Source organism: Alligator sinensis, unplaced genomic scaffold (assembly GCF_000455745.1).
Source record: "Alligator sinensis unplaced genomic scaffold, ASM45574v1 scaffold666_1, whole genome shotgun sequence".
Lineage (NCBI taxonomy): Eukaryota > Metazoa > Chordata > Crocodylia > Alligatoridae > Alligator > Alligator sinensis.
The window spans coordinates 863,510-882,910 of record NW_005842216.1 but is presented as its reverse complement, the minus strand read 5'-3'; the positions used below and the strand labels follow the sequence as shown (position 1 = coordinate 882,910).

General features: G+C 43.7%; 1 protein-coding gene across 7 annotated transcripts in view; it reads right to left on the bottom strand.

Moving 5' to 3' along the window:
* HDX (highly divergent homeobox) overlaps positions 1–19,401 on the bottom strand; it is a 103,050-nt gene that overhangs the window by 75,161 nt on the left and 8,488 nt on the right. For 5 of the 7 annotated variants that reach the window (XM_006026980.3, XM_006026978.3, XM_025208026.1 and 2 more), the window contains exons 2-4: positions 13,097–13,158; positions 12,489–12,635; positions 4,121–5,245 (exon numbers count right to left, since the gene is read on the bottom strand). In XM_006026980.3, the coding sequence (XP_006027042.1) occupies positions 4,121–5,245; positions 12,489–12,635 (1,272 nt within the window). In that variant the 5' untranslated portion in view covers positions 13,097–13,158. The remainder of the gene's footprint in view (positions 1–4,120; positions 5,246–12,488; positions 12,636–13,096; positions 13,159–19,401) is intronic. The other 2 variants (XM_006026979.3, XM_025208027.1) reach the window with 1 other exon arrangement.

The window sequence follows — 19,401 nt, the reverse complement described above, 5'->3', positions numbered from 1 at the left end:
GGGAAATATCAGGGATTGGACAGGTTCCTGGCTTCCTAGGGAGCATTATTTAATTATGTTACATTTTACTCGAGGGGTGACAGAGTAACCAAACTTTAAAATACATGCCTTTTGATTTTAGATGTTAAACCAGGGATAGGCAACCCCTGGCATGGGTGCCAGAGCATGGCATGCGAAGGCATTTTGCTTGACACACATGCCTCAGGGCAGACGGCAGGGAAGGGGTCAGGGCTGCGCTGCCGCAACAAGGATAGGACCCTTCATGATTCTCCCACTATCCGCCCCAGCACATCAACATCAAAGTTGAGGGTGTTTTTGGCTCACTGCCCAAAAATGTTGCCACCCCACATTAAACTATATTTTGGAGATGGATACTTATCACATGAGTCCATTTGAGAAAACAGCCACATAAATTTGCTTCACCCTGATTTACAGAAGTGGACTGGCAACATATAGCCCGTAGGCCAGATCCAGCATGGAGGATTGAGCAGTATGTAGCTATACTGAGCTGCCTGTTCCCTCCACAGCACCTTCCAAAGCAGGCCTCCCTCATGTCATTTCCCTTGCTGCAGAGGGCCTGGGTATCTGTGGGGAAAGTAAGCTCAGGCAACTTGAGCTGGGGGTGGGGGGGACAAAACAAACCAGGTGTTCTGGAAGAGGCCTGGAAGCACCACTATGGGACAGGATGCTCAAATACCAATATTCAGCAGGTTCCCAAGATATCAAGGAAACCTCTGCTACTGCTGCCATGTACAGAGCCACACTATCATGTTTACCTTCCCTCCCCCTAAAATACACTACTGCACTCAAAGCTATAATTTTAGAAATAATTTCTCACCATGGAGGTAGCAAAGAGCTGTTTCTCCAAATGTGGGCTCTTCAGGAACTGCTCGTTCCAAAGCCAGGCCAACATTCACAAGCAAATGCACAAGAGTCAGAAATATAAAAGTAGAAACTATTCCTTTTCTGAGCTCTATCCACCAGGATCCGCCTGCATTTGACCCTTCTCATTTCCTGATGTAACAGAAACATAGGGCAGAGGCAGGAACTCTAGAGCAGGATTCATCTCTGTTTTAAACTCATATTTGTTAGTTTTTCTGATGTAAAAATCTTAATATCTGTACAAGTTATAAGGATCTATTCATTCCTATTTGAATCATTTACCCTTACAGAACTGCAGACAGACTGAACTGGCACAACTACCCAGATAAATGCAACATCTTCCAAAGAGGAAAACAGTTCTGTTCTCATGCACAAGGGTTCTTTCCTAAGGGGGGAGTGTGTTCCTAGGGGAGTTCCCCTATGGAAGAAGCCACTAAATCAATAGTAAAATGCTGTTTAGCTGGAAAACACACAGAGACTCCCCTTCCTAGAATCAAAAGGATTCCTTTGAAACAGACTGATATTGCTTGAAATCCTTGAGCAGCATTACAAACATCCAATCTGTTTATGTAGTAGAAAAAAACAACTCGAGGATCCTAATGATATATAACAAAGTATCATTTATGGAGAAAAAGGTGTTTCTCCAGATACACAGCTTTCTAATGTGAACAGCTGGCATGAGCTTCTAATAGGTTAATGAGAACTTTTGATAACCAGTTTCCAAAAGCCAACAAAGCAGCTAACACTTAAAAGATTTATCACTGCTTTGCTGCCATGAGCCAAACAATGCCCATCAGCTACGTTTATTAGCAATAAACAAAATCCATGTTAGTCTGAAACAGAAAGTCATCAATTTTTAAGCTGTTATCTGTACTGCTGCAGCTTTTAACAACCTATAACTAAATAAGTGTATCTTGACAAGCTTTTCTTCATTTTCAAAAGTTTAATTTCTCTCTCTGGTAAGCAGCACTTGGTTTAAATAAAAGCTACCTAACTGCTGACTGATCATTCTCAGAGAGAACAGCTCTCTCTCTTAAGGGATAAAAATGAACAGAGAAGCATTGCTTGCCCATAAGTATTTAAAATGGGTGCATAAGAAGGGTTGCAGTTTCTTTGACAGAAGCCCCACAGACTAGATACGGGCTATGTTAGCATGTAATGAGCCTTCAGAAGATTGAGTGCATCTTGCAATGAATAGTTGCACTTATTTGAGGAGCTTAAACTAACATATACAGTACAAGATGGAAAGGAGGGCACCCCAGAAGTTACTAACAGGAGACTACATTGATAAATAAAGCAGCTGAAACCAACGTGCCCTCCAGAGAGAATGCTCAAAGCTATCGCCTAAATGTCACTCAAGAGCATCTTAACTCGGGTTTCTGTTTTTACGTCATGCCACTTGAAAAAGCAAGTCTAATGCTTCCTGCAAGATTACCCTTTCTCCAGTAAAGGGATCTGTAATGGTCCCATGGTGTTACAACTATTGCCGGGCTGAACTTTGTTGTCATTACCCAGTAATCTGGATTTAATTTTCCTCAGTATTACTTTATGGACATCAAATGAAACATTGAGAATTTATATGCTCTCATTTGTATCTCATGCAAGAAAAATGGCATAGGTCAGACATTACACATGAACTGGTTTAAGTGATGAGGAACTGGTTTAGACTTGTAACAACAGATATTCAGTGTGCATAAATCAATCTGAAAATGGCTGAAACTGGTTTGAGGTAAACCCGGTTGAATTTAGTATCAGACTTAACTGATTTGGGTCAAACAGGTGTATGCAATGTCTGTCCCAGACCCCTTGCTGGTTTAAGATAAACCAGAGTCCTCTACCCCTCCCCTCTGCTCCCTGGCTGGAGCTCAGACAGACACTGCAGGTACAGCAGGATCTGCCTGACTTCTCCCTGCCCTCCCCTCCCCTCCCCACCCCCTCACTGCTCAAACAGGAAATCCCCCCCTCCCTGCCATAGCACAGACCCCAGGCATGTGGTATACTAGCTAATACCATGCGGTGTCTGTGTGCATCTCTTCAATTTCACTGGGACAGGCAGACAGAACAGTGACTGCTTAGGGCTTTTTGGAACTAATCAACAGGTCAGCTGGTAAGCTGTTTAAGAAATATGAACTAATGGAGAAAGTCTATTGCTGATGGGGTGATAAACACTGTTATCAGCCCCCTGCTGGCTTACTTGCCTGTCAGTTTGCTGCAGACAGTATAAAGAAGCAGGGAGGAAGATTGAAAAGCTCCATATCTTCAGCAGATTCATGCACCCCTCCCCTCCCTTGCCTTAGAGTACTAGCAGGGAGCTAGGGTCTAGCAATACTCCAGCCCCTTGAGCAGCCAGCAGGGAAAAGCCCAGGATAGTGCAGGCAGACCTCCCTAATCAGAGGTTCTGCCAGAGCCTGGCCATGCCCTCCTCAGCTCAGCTCCCTGCAGAAGGGAAGGGAGGGGTATTCTAGCACCCCCTGGCATCTAGCCTGAGCCACTGTGGGCATGTGCCTGAATTTCCTCAGTCCAGAGAGAATGTCTGTCTGGTTACAAACCGGTTCACACTAACCTGCAAAGATTGAATCAATTCAGGCTCAGGCTTTTTGAATGTCTGTTCCTAGCCTATGAGGGTAAGGGGCCTAGACGCTTGCATCTAGTATTAGCTGTGACCCCCCCACCTCCCACTCTCCCTTCCCTCATTTAGCTGGCAGGAAATCCTAGTCCTAATTAGAAGGGCAGGAAGCAAAAGAATGGATAGCAGTTTAGGGCATGAAGGAGAATTAACAGAAAATTAGCACTTCCAGGGTGTACATCAAACTGCCATTTAAAAGGGCAGAAAATGGTACAGGCAATAACAGTTGTTACAAGATGACAGCAACAAGCTTCAGCTTGTGCTAGCAAGCAGCGTACAAAATCCCCATGACTCTAGGTACATACTCTTGTTACTAAGACAGTGCTAAAAGCCTATGCCATCCAGTCTTCACTTGTATTGTTGCTCATGCTTTGCTAAACTAAAAACTGGTACACTAGCGTATGCTACAATCATACCTTTATTTTGCAGTGTATACATACCCTCATAAACAGCTCATAGAAACGTATACAATAGCTAGGAGAAAACCTGAAACAGTGTCAAGGAGTACTATCAGCTTCCATTAATTTACTTGATCCAGATGCATTACTTGCTTGACTTTCAAGGCATCTTCTTCTTGAAAATCTGATAGACAAATATAAATCTACAGATTACCTGGTAATTGTTTTGGTTCTGTGAGAGCCTCAGTTGATTTGATGATGTAAAATGAGGAGAAAAATTACTTCTTGATGGATTAGCACTGCTGTACAGTGTACTGGATGTTGTATGTAATGAGGTCCGTGGAGGCAAATGGTAGTCTCTGTTATGATACAGTACGTTGTCAGGCAAGTCCCTGGCATTCACCATCTGTGAGCTGCAGCTCACATTTCTTCCTGGCCCAGGCAAAGCTGTGCTTTGGTTCTCTGCTCGAAGGGAACTGCTGCTTTCACAAAATCTTGAATAAGTCTGTATCTGTGCACCCATAGATGCCAACTCTTCTTCTCTAGCATATTCATCATCAACATCTCCTGTTTCCATTGCAATGGACAGGCAACTTCCTTCCACTGAACAATGTTTCTGTGATGTATTTCCTCCCATAATCCTTTGAGGCTGATCAGTAACTGCCAAGGAAAAAACTTCACGAATTTCTAAGTTTTGTGTGCTACAAGAAGGGTCTCGAATATTAGCCCTTTGTCCAGATGGGATGTGTGATACAATAGCTGTGTGTTCATGTTTTTGTAACCTTTGACATCCAATTGGTTCAGCTTTACAAGGTCTGTGGCATATCACTGGCTTCTGAGGCAATACCAACTCCGCAGTCTGAACTGAAGAACCACCATAATTTTTCCTAGTGTGATTATATATGGAGTTTGCAGAATTCAACACACTTGTCTGTCTTGACAAAATTATAGTTTTTTCACCCAATAATAGCGAGGCATTTTTACAGTGTGATGCTGCTTGTCGTCCTATAGGTATGTGCTGCTGAAATTCTGTATCACTTTTTACAGGTGGTCTCTGACTAGAGTTTTTATGTATATCAGTCACTGAAACATTAGTCTGTTTAGTGCAGCCCTGCCTGCTGGATGTAGTAGCAGGACTGTATATACCAGTTACTATTACATCATTGTTAGAGGAAGTCCAGGAAGACTGCTGGCTTTGGGATCGAGCAATGTTTACCACATTTCTAACTGCTGCTTCTGGAAGTACTGTAGGCGTGCTAGATACAGTCCGTGGTGGGGTACCTCCAGATTCTGCAACGTTCTTGCTGCTCATCTTTCTTCTTTTATTGCCAACCCAAGTCTGCAAATACAGAATATTCATATGAAAAATATTAGTATGAATTTTATTTTAATAATCAAGGCCTCAAGTCTGAAAAGATGTAAGGACACATTTTAGATCAAAGTTAAGCTTTTATATATATATTAGAAATGAGTAAAATTGAGTGGGATTTTGTGAAGGAGAGAACAGGACAGATTATGGATTATGTAAAGCCAAAACTAATCAGTTGTGGGGATCCAGGTCCCACTTCATACAAATCCTGAAGTTCAGTGAAATGCAAATAAAGATTTACAGTTTTGACCCTTTTTTGAAGGGCACATGCAATTTATCGTATCTTGCCATCTGCTTTAAAACTATCTTTACAGAATCATGGTAGCAGGTGATAATAATTTCTTTCACTTACCTGTGCTTGGTTTAACTTTTTATGCAGAAAAAAAAAGTGGGGGGGAGAGGAGTGGGGGAGGAGAACGGGACTTCTGGCATTGGCACTTTGAAGCACTTTTGAAAGAGGCAGCTTCAGTGAGGGAGTCAGCTTACTATCAACATCTTTACTATTAAATAATTGAGCGGATGTTTTTCAAGACTGACTTACTAAAACCAAAAAACCCCAAAACAAAAACCTAGGGTTTTTTGGGCGATATCTTTTATTGGACTAACTGTATAGTTGGGAGAGACTCTAGACAAACTGTTTGGGTACAAAGCTCTCTCAGGTCCTCATACAATTGGTCCAATAAAAGATTTTCACCAAAACAGAATCCTTGCCTTTCATATTTCCTGGACCATCATGGCTATAGCACCCCAGCTCTACTATTAAAGAAACTAATGCCTCTTACTCAGTTAATAAATAAAACACAAACTGGGTCCCAATAAAGTACCAAAGAATTCCCAGAAAAATGAAGTTTTTTTCAGCTAAATGGTATTCCACTGAAGAACTGAAATAACAAATCAGCTAAAAAGAAGTCTTTTAAGAGGTTAAATTTAACAGTATGAATATTTTTACATCAGACACTAAGAATTGCTCTTAATAAGGAATTCATCAAATTACACAAATACAATATAGGTTAATAGGATTAAATTCAAGGAAATGAGTAATTTCCCACTTTGGATGTTTCTGTAACTAATAAAAGGCATTATAAAACAAGACATTCTAAAGAATAAACGACGTTTATAAAGAGAACATTTTCCTCTTTGGGAGAGAAATGTTTGTACATTAATTTCACAAACCTATTACTAGTTTTATACAAAATAAATCAAGTTAGGAAAACTTCCTCAGTAAGCAAGAAATAGAATAGATTAAGAAACCTATTTAAGCATCTAAAACAATTAAATATTAATTAAACTGGAAACATCAGATTATGACTTCTAAGATCATGACCACACAAACCCTTACTGTGCAAAGGTAGATTAGGACACTAATGAGATTGTTCAATTTAACATACTTTACATTCAGATTTTGTAAACTGTCCATTTCAACTCGTTTATGCTCATTCTGTATAAAAGCAAGACTATCATGGTGGGAAATAGTAATTATTCTTTTGGATCTCATTTTCCAGTAGAAAGATCAACAGATAATAAAAGGAATTTGATAAAATCCCGCAAACTAAGGGGTCAGTTTTACACAAAACAGAGGAAGATTTTACTCTGTACTTGTATTTTTTACTGTACTGGCAAAAAATTCAAGACAAAACCAAAATCAGCTGACCCCCCTCCTCAGACACTGGCACCCCCCAATATAGATTTTAAATAAATCATTATAATCAAGTAACACTTGAAATATGCATATTAAAAGAAAAAAAGTAACTTATGGTATTGTCCTCTACAAACATGTACCATAAGATAAACAAAATGGCATCGTAGCATGAAATATATGAAATACCCTTCTTGATAAATGTGAGATTTTCTTACTGATGGCAACTGATATAAATGTAAAGTGACACTTAAGGCCATGATCCAATAAAACACTTAAGTAAACATATACTTAAGCGTGTGGATATTAATGGGATTAGTCAAATACCTAAATTCCTGAATGGAGCAAGACCTTATTTCTCACATTATGTTTAAGTTCTCTTTCTTCTTAAAGGAACAATGACAAGAGTATGTATGAGAGTGACCCAACTCTCAAGTTAATCTCTCACTTAGTTAACACTCAGACAATATTTCTACTTATAAATTAATATTACATTCATGTTACTTTTTTGTTTCACTTCTACCACAAATCTTTTTTTTATTTTATTTTGTAATGAGAAAGAGACCCACATAAATATCTAAAAATAGCCAGTACGTTAATAGTTAGGGCATTCACTTGGTATGTGGGACACCCAGATTTCACACCCCAAGCAAGCAGCCTAGACATTAGGCCTTTGGTTATTTTGGGCCAAGTCTCTTTCAGTCTCTCCCACTGAATGAGTTCTAGTTTGTATGGAAACTTTAGATTTCTTTTGAGCTGGAGCTTATCTCCTACACTCGAGGCGAGTGCACTAACTACTAGGCTACATTCAGTCTCTTGTTCTCCCTTTATATCAGTGTTTCTCAACCTTTTAAGTAGCAACTTAACTTCTGAAAATTTTAATAAGTACCCCAACACTCAATTTTCCAGGAGATTTTATATTTACAGACTAATGTGTGCCATATGTTGGAAGAAGGGCTGTGTATATAAGGCTGTGATATGACAGATGTCTGACCTGGTGTGGGTAGTAGGGTTGTCACCTTTCACACCAGGGGTGCACAACTCAAGTATGTACCTGGGTTGATGTTGGCCACAGCTAGGAGGGCTGAACCAAGTGCCACACAAAGTGCAGCATGCCAAATTTTTACTGGGGAATTTATAGTGCAGTGCACCAAATTTTTTGCCATAGTTTTGAGAGGCGGAAGGGGCGAGAGAGAGTGTTGGAGTACCCACGTACCACTTGCCTGTGTCTCACATACCCCCAGGGCTACACGTACCACAGGTTGAGAAACTATGCTCTATATAACCAAAATTCACAGGGTCCAATTAGAACCACTACAACAAGAGAAAAATAGATAAAGACCAACTGTATAGAGTCCAGCTATTTATAACACTAACTTGTAATATTGTAGATCCTAATTTAAGCCCCTGGTCTGAAACAAGTAGGGACTTGAATCTGTTCCCCCACATCACAGGTGGGTGTCCTACTGGCTAGGGACAGACATCACACGTAACAGGTATAAGTGATCAGAAACTGGTTTAAACCTGTAACAGAATATAAGTTCAGCACACATAAACCAGTTTCAAAATGGCCAAAACTGGTTTGAGATGAACCTGGTTGAAAGTAGGATCAGACTTAACTGATTATGCTCAAACCAGTTTATGCAATGTCTGTCCCAGACCCCTTACTGGTTTAACTTAAACCAGCATCCTGGCATACTCTCTGGGCTGGACTCTCTGCTCCAGCGGGGTAGGACTAGCCCCACCCCTCTGCTTCTCAACCTGAACAGAAACAGGCAGGGGCAGGGGTCTGGCCAGATGCTGGCCCCAGAAGGAAACAGGGAAGTTAATTCCCTGCTCCCTCCCCTGTCCCACCAGCAAGACCTGCGCTTCTCTTCTGGTTACACTAGCATCAGGGGCAGGGCCAGGCTGGTAGTAGCCTGGGCTGAACTGGCAAGGGAGGGCTTTAATCCCCCACTACCTGTCCAACCTGCATGGACCTGAGCCAGGGTCCACCAGGCACACACCCCTTGCTGCTGCAGCACCAGGGCTGGGCCCGGCCAAACACCAGCTGGCATGGCCCCTGAGGCAAAGGGGGCAGGGAGGGGAGTTATTCTCCTCTGCCCCCGGGGAACTGCAACCGGAATCTGCCTGTCCCGACTGCTGCTGCTTGCTCCCTGCTTGGGGCAAGCGGCACAATAAGCCCCATCTGCCAAATGCTGGAGGAAGGAGAGAATAACCCCTCTCCCTACCACCTGCCTAAGGGGCCCTGCCAGCCGGCCCCTAGCTGCTGGAGTGGCAAGGGGGCAGGGCTCTTGATGGGGGCAGCAGCCCCTGTCACAGTGTCTGGGGAGCACAAGCCTCTTCCCGGCAGAGGGCCATGCTGTGGAGCAAGCAGAACTGCTGCGGACTGCATGTGGCAGCACTGAGGCTTGGAGGGGGCCAGAGCCACCATCATCGCCATCCAGTCCACAGCACCTTTCCTCGCCCCGTAGCACAGCCGCCGACTGGGAAGGGGCTCACACTCCAGGAAACTATGACAGGGGCTGCTGCCCCCATCACAGTTGCTCCCCGCCTCGCTACTCCAGCAGCTGGGTGGGGGTGGGGCCACTGGCCAGCCTGCAGAGCCCCGTAGGTGGGGGGTAGGGAGCAGGGTTATTCCGCCCTCTACTCCTGGGGCACTGCAGCAGGGTCTGCCCGCCCTGACCACTGCTGCTCGCTCTGTACCCAGGGCAAGGGGAGGAATAAGCCCACTCCTGCCCCCTCCCTCCAGCATCCTCTCCCCTCTGATCGACCCTCCCTGCAAGGAGTGTGTGGTGGTGGCAGTGGTCAGGGTGAGCAGACCCCGCTGAGGTCCCCCAGGGGCAGAGGGGGGAATAACCCTCCTCCCTGCCCCCACCTAAGGGGCCCTGCCTGCCGGCCTCTGGCCCTGCCCAGCTGCTGGAGCAGCAAGGGGGGAGCGACCATGATGGGGGCAGCAGCCCATGTCATGGTTTCCTGGAGCATGAGCCCCTTCCCGGCAAGGGGCTGCACTATGGGGCAGGGAAAGCTGCTGTGGACTGGACAGCAATGGCAATGTGGGGGTGGGGGGAGGGGTTGGGGCACTCTGGCCCCCACCCTGCCCCAGTGGTGCTGTGTGCAGTCTGCAGAAGTTCTGCCTGCCCTGCAGTGCGGCCCCCCCGGTGTGAAGAGGCTTGCGCTCCCTGGACACCCTGACAGGTGCTGCTGGCCCCATCAACAGCCCTGCCTCCTTGCCACTCCACTGGCCAGGCAGGGGTGTGGCCAGAAGCTGGCCACCAGGGCCCCTTAGGCAGGGGAGTACGTGAGGGCAGAAGGGGGCTTATTTTGTTGCTTGCCCCAGACAGGGAGCGAGTAGTGGTGGTGGCGGCGGTCAGATCCAGGCTGCGGTCCCTGAGGGGCAGAGGGGGGAATAACCCCCCTGCCCCCTCTGCTTCAGGGGCCATGCCAGCTGGTGTTTGGCTATGACCAGCCCCACTGCTGCAGCAGCAAGAGGCGAGTGCCCAGTGTACCCCGGCTCAGGTCTGTGCAGGTGGGACAGGGAGGGGGGAATTGAACCCCTCCCTGGCCAGTTCAGTCCAGGGTACTGCCCAGGCAGGCCATGCCACCCCCAGGACAGCTTCCCTGCAGCTGGGTGAAATGTGCCTTCATTTCCTCACTCCAAAGGGAATGTCTGTGCACTTGCAAATTGGTCCAACTGAGGCAGGTTAGACTAATCTGCAAAGATTGAATCAATTCAGGCTCCAGCTTTTTTAATTTCTGTCCCTAGCCATTCTGGTGTGGTTCTCATTCTTTGATTTTGACCAAAAAAACTTCAGTTAAACTTCATTTGGGAAAACCAGTATATTACTGATCACCTCTTCTGATCATCCAACAAATATGACACTGAACAGTGAAATAAAAAACAATTACTGTAAACATACAAGAACTTATAGTGTTTTGCATATCAGTTAGATAGCAATATCAGACTTTCACATAAATGAGTAAGATACTATCACAATTGCCATTATGTTAAAAATTAACAAAATAGCTTATTTCTATGCTGTCTGGCTATAAAATATTCAAATTAAAATGGGTTCACAAATTCAAATATCTTAAAAGGAAAAAAAGGCATTTTTGTGGGACTTGCAGTCTAGGCCCACATTTTCAAAAGAAACACCTGGCTGCAAAGAGAATACTAACCAAAATAAGTCATGACAAGCTATCACAAAAATACCTCTGAGTTGGTTTAAGAATGTGTCAAAATTGCAAATACACTAATCTACAAAGACCATCAAAAAACTTGATATTAAAGGAGACTACTTTTCTATCTTCAGGAAAAATATGAAATTATGCATCTACCATATTCTCTATTTAAAACATAAATACTATTAATTTCTATTTTTAGTATGGCTGTAGCCATAAGCCCCAAATATCAAAGCTCCCTTGTGATAGGCCCTGTATAGTAACACGCCTTATGCCAACAAGCACACAATCTAAAACAGAAGAGGTGGGAAGAAAGAGGGGGGAAACGGTTGGAATTACAAAATGAAAGCAGAGTAAACAATGTTCATTGTGCAAATGACACATTAGTTCCACAGTTCAAAAATGGTCTCTGTGTGTTATAATATTATATTGAGTGAGTTTGTCACGATACTAGATAAAGAGACAAAACCTGAAGGAAGAGAGGACATTGTAGGTATGTACGAAAGTGACTGGGGAAGGAAAAGAAGGTAGGGAGTAAGGACTGGAGGCAAAGAACAGTGCCTGGGAGAGCTGGAGTAGACAGCTAATCAGCACAACAGAACAGAGTAAACCTCCAGGAAGTCAGGCACTGACCATGCCATATCCTTTGTAGTTTTGGGTCCCAAGGCACATTGAGAACAACAAATAAGTTATATATACCACCTATAGGAGAAGGACATCAGGAAATCTCTTCTTCAGTTGCTTCTCTATGTTTCTGCTAGGTTAAGGATAATATCTACTCTCTTTATTGCTTCTTGTTTTCTCCTCCCTCAAGAAATATACAACAAAATAGTATTATCACCTCCCACAAAATTTACCATCTTTGGACAAGACACCATTAACACTAAACTACCCAAAAATATTGTTTTGTAACAGCATGTGACCACTGTAAACATCAATCAAGTGACCATGCTACTTATTTGTGACACGGAACACAAGCTGACAGGTATTGTTACAGGTCTGTCAAAATCTAGATTTTAGAATAAAAAAGGTTGGGGGGGGGGTTCAGCTTCATAATGCTTTGCTGATAACAACGGTAACATTCACATTTTTTATTTAATATGCAGCCTACGTTTTCAGAAGGACAACCCTCCTTTGCAGTTTGATTTTTCTGAAGGGACATCTGCTGTCTGGATGACATATAAGCTCCTGCTAAATACTTTAAAAATGTAGAGGCATTCACAGGAACACAAACTATAAACAGCTTTCCCTCTCAGTAAAAATGAACATATTATATCAGGGTATTGAAGCCTTTTTTTAAAATGAGATAAAGATGGTGGCTCCGCTAGAGATATTTGATGTACATAAATGTTAAAAAGTTATGTAAATTCAAGTTTGGAAGGCCTCAGTACTTACCCTGACTACACTGAAGTCCAGTTTAGTTTCTTGTGCACACTGTAATATGAGCTGAAAGCAATTTTTACTTTGATTTGTCATTCCATTTTCATAATAACGCTGTAATATCCTTTGTTGTTCTACAGTAAATACAGAACGCAGATTCATCTAAAAATAAAAGAAGATACTCTGAAAGTTGGAATAAAAACTTTAATACTTGTAGAATTTACAGGCTCTCATTTATCCAAACAAGCATAAAGCTATAGTTTATATAATCACGTTTCTCTAACAAAACTTATCCACACTGATAGTTACTTACTTTTCAAAAAAAAAAAAAAAATTGTAACAAAAGCAGCTTTCCTTTGCAATGGACTTAGCTAGTGCACTGTATGTTCAATAAAAAAGGCCGTCACCCATGCATAGCACTATAACAAAAATGACTAAAATCCACTATCTAATTTCAATTAATACAGAAAAAAGGCTTCTTCCTTAAGTGCACATTAAGAAATGAAGAATGCCAGTGCTGCTAACGAGCGGGAGTTTCTCCACAAACAATATAAGCTGAAGTCAAATTGTTACACTGGTACGGTTAGAGAACTATGACATCACTGACTGAAGTTGTAAATTACCTTTGTTAAACTTCTATGAGGTTTTTGCTCCAGTGCAAACGATCTCCTTGTCTATCTTTCTTCTAATAATTAAGGATAAAGATGAAAAATACTAGTATAATGTGGCAAGCTTTCCATCCAAAAAGAGACCTCAACATCAACATGATAAAATTAACAGGGCTGGCATATCTGTTATTCAGTTACATGTCCAAAAGGTATTTTTTATTATTAACATTTTGGGGCTCAATCCTACTACTCTTATGGACTTCAAACTCCCCACTACCACCAGGAAGGATTTGGTTGTACAAGAATGCAGGCTTGGGCTCTCCAAAGAGACAAGCTAGCATGTGAAAGCAGTGTCTGATCCCATGCTTCAGAAAGCTAAGAACTAGTGACCACAAAAACTATGTTTATACTTTCAGTACAGATGTAAAAAATCATGCAGAACAAACTAAGAAACTCATCATCATCTTGTGGGAAAGGAAAAGAAGAAACCACCACAAAGAGAACAACTTACAGTAATTTACATATATGGGCTACACAGAAATGTAGAAAGGACATCCACACATGAGACTGCTTGGGGGATAATTCACCAGACTAGGTGAAAATATGAAATTTCCTCTAAAGAAAAGAAAACTCTTCCTTTGTAAAACAAAACAGAATAGTAGAATCTGACATGCCTTAACAAAAGCTTTTTCCTGAAATTAAGTCTTCAAAATGAAGTGTGTTACTTATAAGCAGGGATCCACGTTTTCTGTTTCCCATGGAAAAACAATGATTTTCCCCTTTAAAGGAGAAAAACCACAGAATTTCCCCTTTGACACAAGAAAATGCAGCTTTCCCCTTTTGCAAACAGCTTTCTGCACACTGGCAGAGTTCCAGCCTACAAGAGCTTTTTGCAAAAGGGCAGGAAAACCTAAGCCCTGTCTGGAGGGGCGGGGGCAGGGCGTGAGAATCCTCACTTTCCCTCTTTTGGCCTTTGGCTTAAGTAGGGGTTTTGCGAGCTGGGCCCTAAGGGTGGGGGGCAACTGGGCACCCCCTCTGGAAGGGTTGAGTGGGGCCCCGATGGTCAGATGGGGGCTATGCTGCTGTGGGGAGATCTGGCAGGGAAGGCAAGGGTACGTGGGTGGTAGTCACCTTGTCCTGCGCCGTAGGCTGAGGCTGGGACGGCTGCAGGCTGCCTTGTCCCACTGTGGTTCATCCCAGTTGGGCTGAAGCAGGGGACACTGCCCAGCTGGGGTGGCAGTAGCTCAGTGAGGGAACAGAGGGATAGAGCATGGCTGCACCCCTGCCCATCAGGCCACGTACCGTTAGGGCAGAGTTGGGGCCTAGGGATGCTGCCCAGCCGGGGCACCGAGGGGCAAGCATTGTCCATCTGTTGTGTTGGCGGCTGCTGCCCTGCTGGGGGTGTGTGCGTGTGTGTAAGAGAAAGAGATGGGGGGGGGCACTCTGGGTAGAAGTGGCTTCTAGAGCCAGGCCTGGAGCCCCCCAGGCAGGGGGAAGCTAGCTTGGAAGGGAAGGGACTTGCCTAGCAAGAGGCAAGCCCAGCCCAATCCCTGAGCACCAGTCAAGGGTTTCCCAGGAAGGACACAGGGACTGCTGGGGCCTGGGCACAGGTGCAGAGAACAGAACAGCAGGGGCCTGCACTGCTCAGAGCCACAAGACAGCAAGTACAGCTGGATCTGTGGCCTGGTGCAAGAGGTGTGAGCTGCTGCCAGGAGGGAGGGAGTGGGGGACAGGCAGGGACTGAGGATCAGGAGGGAGAGGCACTGGCAGGGCTGAGAGGGTGGCTGTGGGTTCAGAGTGAGGGCCAACAGCAAGGGCAGGGGCAGAGCACCAGCATACTACAGTGCTGCTCAGTGCCACAAAGCAGCTGTGGGAACAGCCACAGCTGGACCCGTGTCTTGGTGAGTGAAGGGGGCAGGCCGAGCTCTTATTTTCTATGATAAAAAAACAAAAATCAAACACCCAAATACACAGGTATTTAGAATGTAATTTATTATAGTGAATGAAGCACTGGTAGACTTCTAAACTGGTTTAAAATTGTAAATATTTCAATAAAACATTACGTTAATCTGGAATCTATATAGATATATCTATCTATATCGTCACCTTTCATTTTAAGTTGTGGAAAAATGCAGATTTGGGTTTGTTTGTTTTTTTTTTAAATCAGAGAACTTTGGGATTTTAAACAGACAAAACCAAGATCCCTGCTTATAAGTTAAACACTGTACCCTATTAGAAACCTAAGGAGTCAATTATGTTTCGAGCACATCATAAATAACCCAAGTGATTTTATTTCTACTGTGAACTGGTAAGTCTGCTGAATTGTAAATTCTTCATCACTAAGTCATGAATATTTAGGACTTGCAGTAAAATACCAAGGTTTTCTTAGGCCAGAATTTTAATGACGTGGTTTACTTTCCCCTAAATGCTATTAATGCAATAGCAGACAACGGGCAAGGAAAGCAGAACTGTTAAGGATATTTTTCTTTAAAAAATGTTAGGTGGTTGTCCTAACAATACTGCAAGTTGAAGAGGACTTGTTATTAGAACAAGTTTCACCTCTCCTTCCATTCTTTATCTCAGTATCTGTTCTGACAGAAAGCATGTTCTTTCAAATACTAGCAGACATGCCAAACATCATATTTTGCAGATCTGTTGTGTGTCCCCTGAAAACTGGTAAAAACATCATGCATTGGTTGGAGGGACCAGAGTGTGGAGAGGGGGGGGGGGATGACAGAGGTTCCAGCTCAAAAGTCTATCCTCTGGTGGAAACAAGACAAGAAACTCAGCTGTAATGGAGGCAGGCATCATTCCCTCATTTTATAGGTAAACAAAAGCTAAACAAGTGCTCACACCCACTAATGGCAGGACCAGGTACACAAGTTGCTTGGTATAAAGACAGCCCCAGACTGGTCTTCAGGAAAAGCAATAGATGTCCCAGATTCCTGCAAATGACCCTAAAAGGGCTCCTGAATTGCAACATGCCATCTGTAACATCATGTACTCTGCTTCCAGAGCAAGAAACTGATACTGTTTCTGTGCTACCTCCCTTTATGGGCTGATCCAAACAAGAAGACCATACAGCTAATAGTATGTCATATAGCAGATGTGGATGAGTTCCAAGCTGTTGTTCTGAAGGTTTTTGAATCGAGACTTGATGACCATCCACATGGGAGCAGGAGAGGGAAGAAACACTACTATTTGCATATGGCCAAAACTTGTATTTGAAGTAAATGTATATTGAAAACACTGTATCAAACACTTTGGTTCTTTATTGGCTGCTGGATTACTAGCAATTGTTTATATTTTATTAAATAAGAGCTATTCTTTAAAGATAAAGTGTTCTATTGTAGTCCTTAAAACAAACTGTAATTAAGAACAGCAAAATGATTTTGCCTGTGTACAAGCACTGCTGGAGACCTTGCCTGCATGAGATCTAGGAAGGTCCCAACTTGGATTAATGAACATTTTTTCCAGAATTTCACTCCTGCAGGTGTGACTTCTGTCACTTACCTGGGGATTGGAAATTCACAAGTCAGTGCTGATGCATGCTGCCAGGCAAAGTGCATTGGAAATGTTAGCTTGATGCTGCCCTATTGATAAAGAGGATTTCATCAGGGCTGTCAAACAGATGACTTGCACATGTATGAAACTCACAATGCTGTGTTTAATAGTTATATGACCCTATAGACATGTACATTAGGTTGTTTTTTGTAATTAATAGGCATAAAATATCATTCCTGGAGCTGCAAAGGATTTGACAGATATGCCATGGGCCCTAAAACTGCAAGCACAGCCAGCAAACAGCCGCTTGCAGGGAGCTATAATGGAGTCACTGGGCGTGTCTACATGAGATGCTTAACTTCAAATTAGCATAGTTTACTGCGAAGTAAGCATGTGCGTCTACACGTGCACATGCTTACTTTGCAGTAAATCTCCTAAGTAAATTTGCTACCTGCAAATGCAAGTAGCACCTTTACTCAGGATTAGTAGTGGTGCCATAACGCTTGTACAGACACCTAACTGGGAGCAAAATCTGCCCCTGGTCAGCCATCTACCAGGGAGCAGGAAACAGTTCCCTGCCCCCAGGAGATGCCTGCTGCTGGGGCAGTCTCCAAGCCCCCTGCTCCCAGATTGCAGGGGTCAGGCTAGGAGATAAGTGTCTCCCAGCAGCAGCCCCACAGTGGAGGAGATGGCACTGGGAACTCCCTGCTGGTGAGGGCTGAGGAGCTAGTTCACCTGCCCAGCTCTGCAATCGTGCAGCTGGAGCGGGGGGGAAAGCTTCCTAGCCCCCAACTCCATGATTCGCAATTGTGATTGCAGAGCAGGGGTTGGGAGCTTACTGCATAGGGACAGTTCCCTTCCCAGCCTGGAGCCGGCTGGGGCCTGCCCCTAATCGGCACAGTTACCAGCCAGCCCCAGGCTGTGCAGGGAAGCATATGCAGCATGGAGGTGGATGCGGACTGTCCTGTTTTGGGCAGCCCCAGCCAGCTCCGGGCTGCACAAGCAGATTTCCCCATGCAACCTGGGGCTGGCCAGGGGCAGGTTCCAGCCCCGTGCGTGTGCCCCCCTCCCCCGTCCAAGGCACAGGGCTTGGAAAGAGCTGTAGGGCTAAGGGCAGCTAGCTCATCACACCAGCGGATCTGAGCAGGGGGCTGGGACCTACCCCACCCCCACAGCTCTTTTTAAGCCCTGTGCCCCTGATTGGGGAGTTAGAGCCAGGAGCTCCCTCCTGCTAGGGCAGAGGAACATTGTCCCCACCCCAGCAGCAAACAACCTCCTGGCCCAGTGCTCCCTGCCAGCCCCTAAGCTAGCACTTAAGGGGAATCTGGAGCTCCCCCAACTGGCAGCAGGGGCCCATTGCAGGGTTGCAAGGAACTGGGTGCAAATCTGCTCCCTAATCCCCTCATGTGTAGATGCCTGCTCAAAAACCCTTACTCCAGAGTAGATTACACCAGAGCAAATGCATGTGGCATGTGTAGATGCCTCCACTGAATGTTTGAGAAGTTTATCCAATCATTCCTAGTCATTTGAGGGGGCTGGGGGGAGGGGGGGATAGAGGGAGGGAGAGGGTAAGGGAATCTATTGCATCCACATTGCTTGGCCAATTAATCCATCCTAAGTCTTAAGGACTGCCTTTTACCAGAGGCAGAATAAATTTAGACCTAATCTTTCTTAGTATAAGACTTGGTAGAACAGAGTGTTATCTAAATTAAAAACTGTATTGCTGCAATATAGATTTGAGCACAGACCAAACTTATTTAAATGTAAGACCTTATGTTACAATGGGCTGAAATCTCAAAAAAGAAAGAGCAGTGCTTTTGTCCCTTCAGTCACATTCATACTATTTGAATTACAGTTCAAGTTTAAAATTATTCATTATCTAGCTATTCTTCCCATGCCCATTATTGTGCTCAATTTTTCTCTTTAATGTGTGTAGTGACAGCTGCAAATATAAAGATCTTCTCTATTCTTCTGCAACGGAGTGAATTTTGTTGTTATAGCAGTGGCCAGCTGAATTTAAGTTTCCAACGATAAAAGTCCAAAAGAAAAATTGATCTAATGACAATATCCAAGTTTCTTTTTCAAAGATTAAACCCAACAGAGAGCAACAGAGGCTGCTGGCAGGGCTGTTTTGTTGGGTCATTTTGTTATCAGATGTTTGAAAACCGCATTATAGTTCCTACTAACTCATATTAGCAAATAGATTTTGTTAGTTTCAGACTGGCAACAGAGTTAGAGTATTTCACAAAGAGAAGTGAAGTCTGGGATGGAGGGCCCAGGGAAAAGGAATAGGAATGGCCAAGTTCAAAAAGAATTCAGAAACTGAATTTTATATTTAAAGTGTCTGAATTACAAATAAAAGAAAAAACACAAAAATGAAGAAAGTATGCTCTGGTCACAGAGAAGTGGGAAATGCACCTCCTCCCAAAGATTACTGATTATGACTTAAATAACTGCAATGATTTTAAGTATTTGCATTTACAAGCAAATGAAAGCAACGCTTTCTAACTGAACTTTCTTATAGCTACAATTATACTGTTAAAAAGGAAACCTTTTAGGATATTAATAGTAAGTCTTGAAGCCTCAGTCAGATAAGCCATCCAGGTCCAGTTCAGCTTTAATACTGGTTTAACACATGCCTGAAGTGCCTTTAGGCTTCATACAGCCATTACAATGAATTTGGGGGGGGACTAGATTGGGTTAAAAATGGTCTGCCAATCTAACTCAGTGATTAGATAGGCAGTAGGAGCCTTATCTAAAATAAACTGGGGTAGGGGGAGGACCAGGCAGGATTTGGTGGGGGAGAGAAGAGGTGG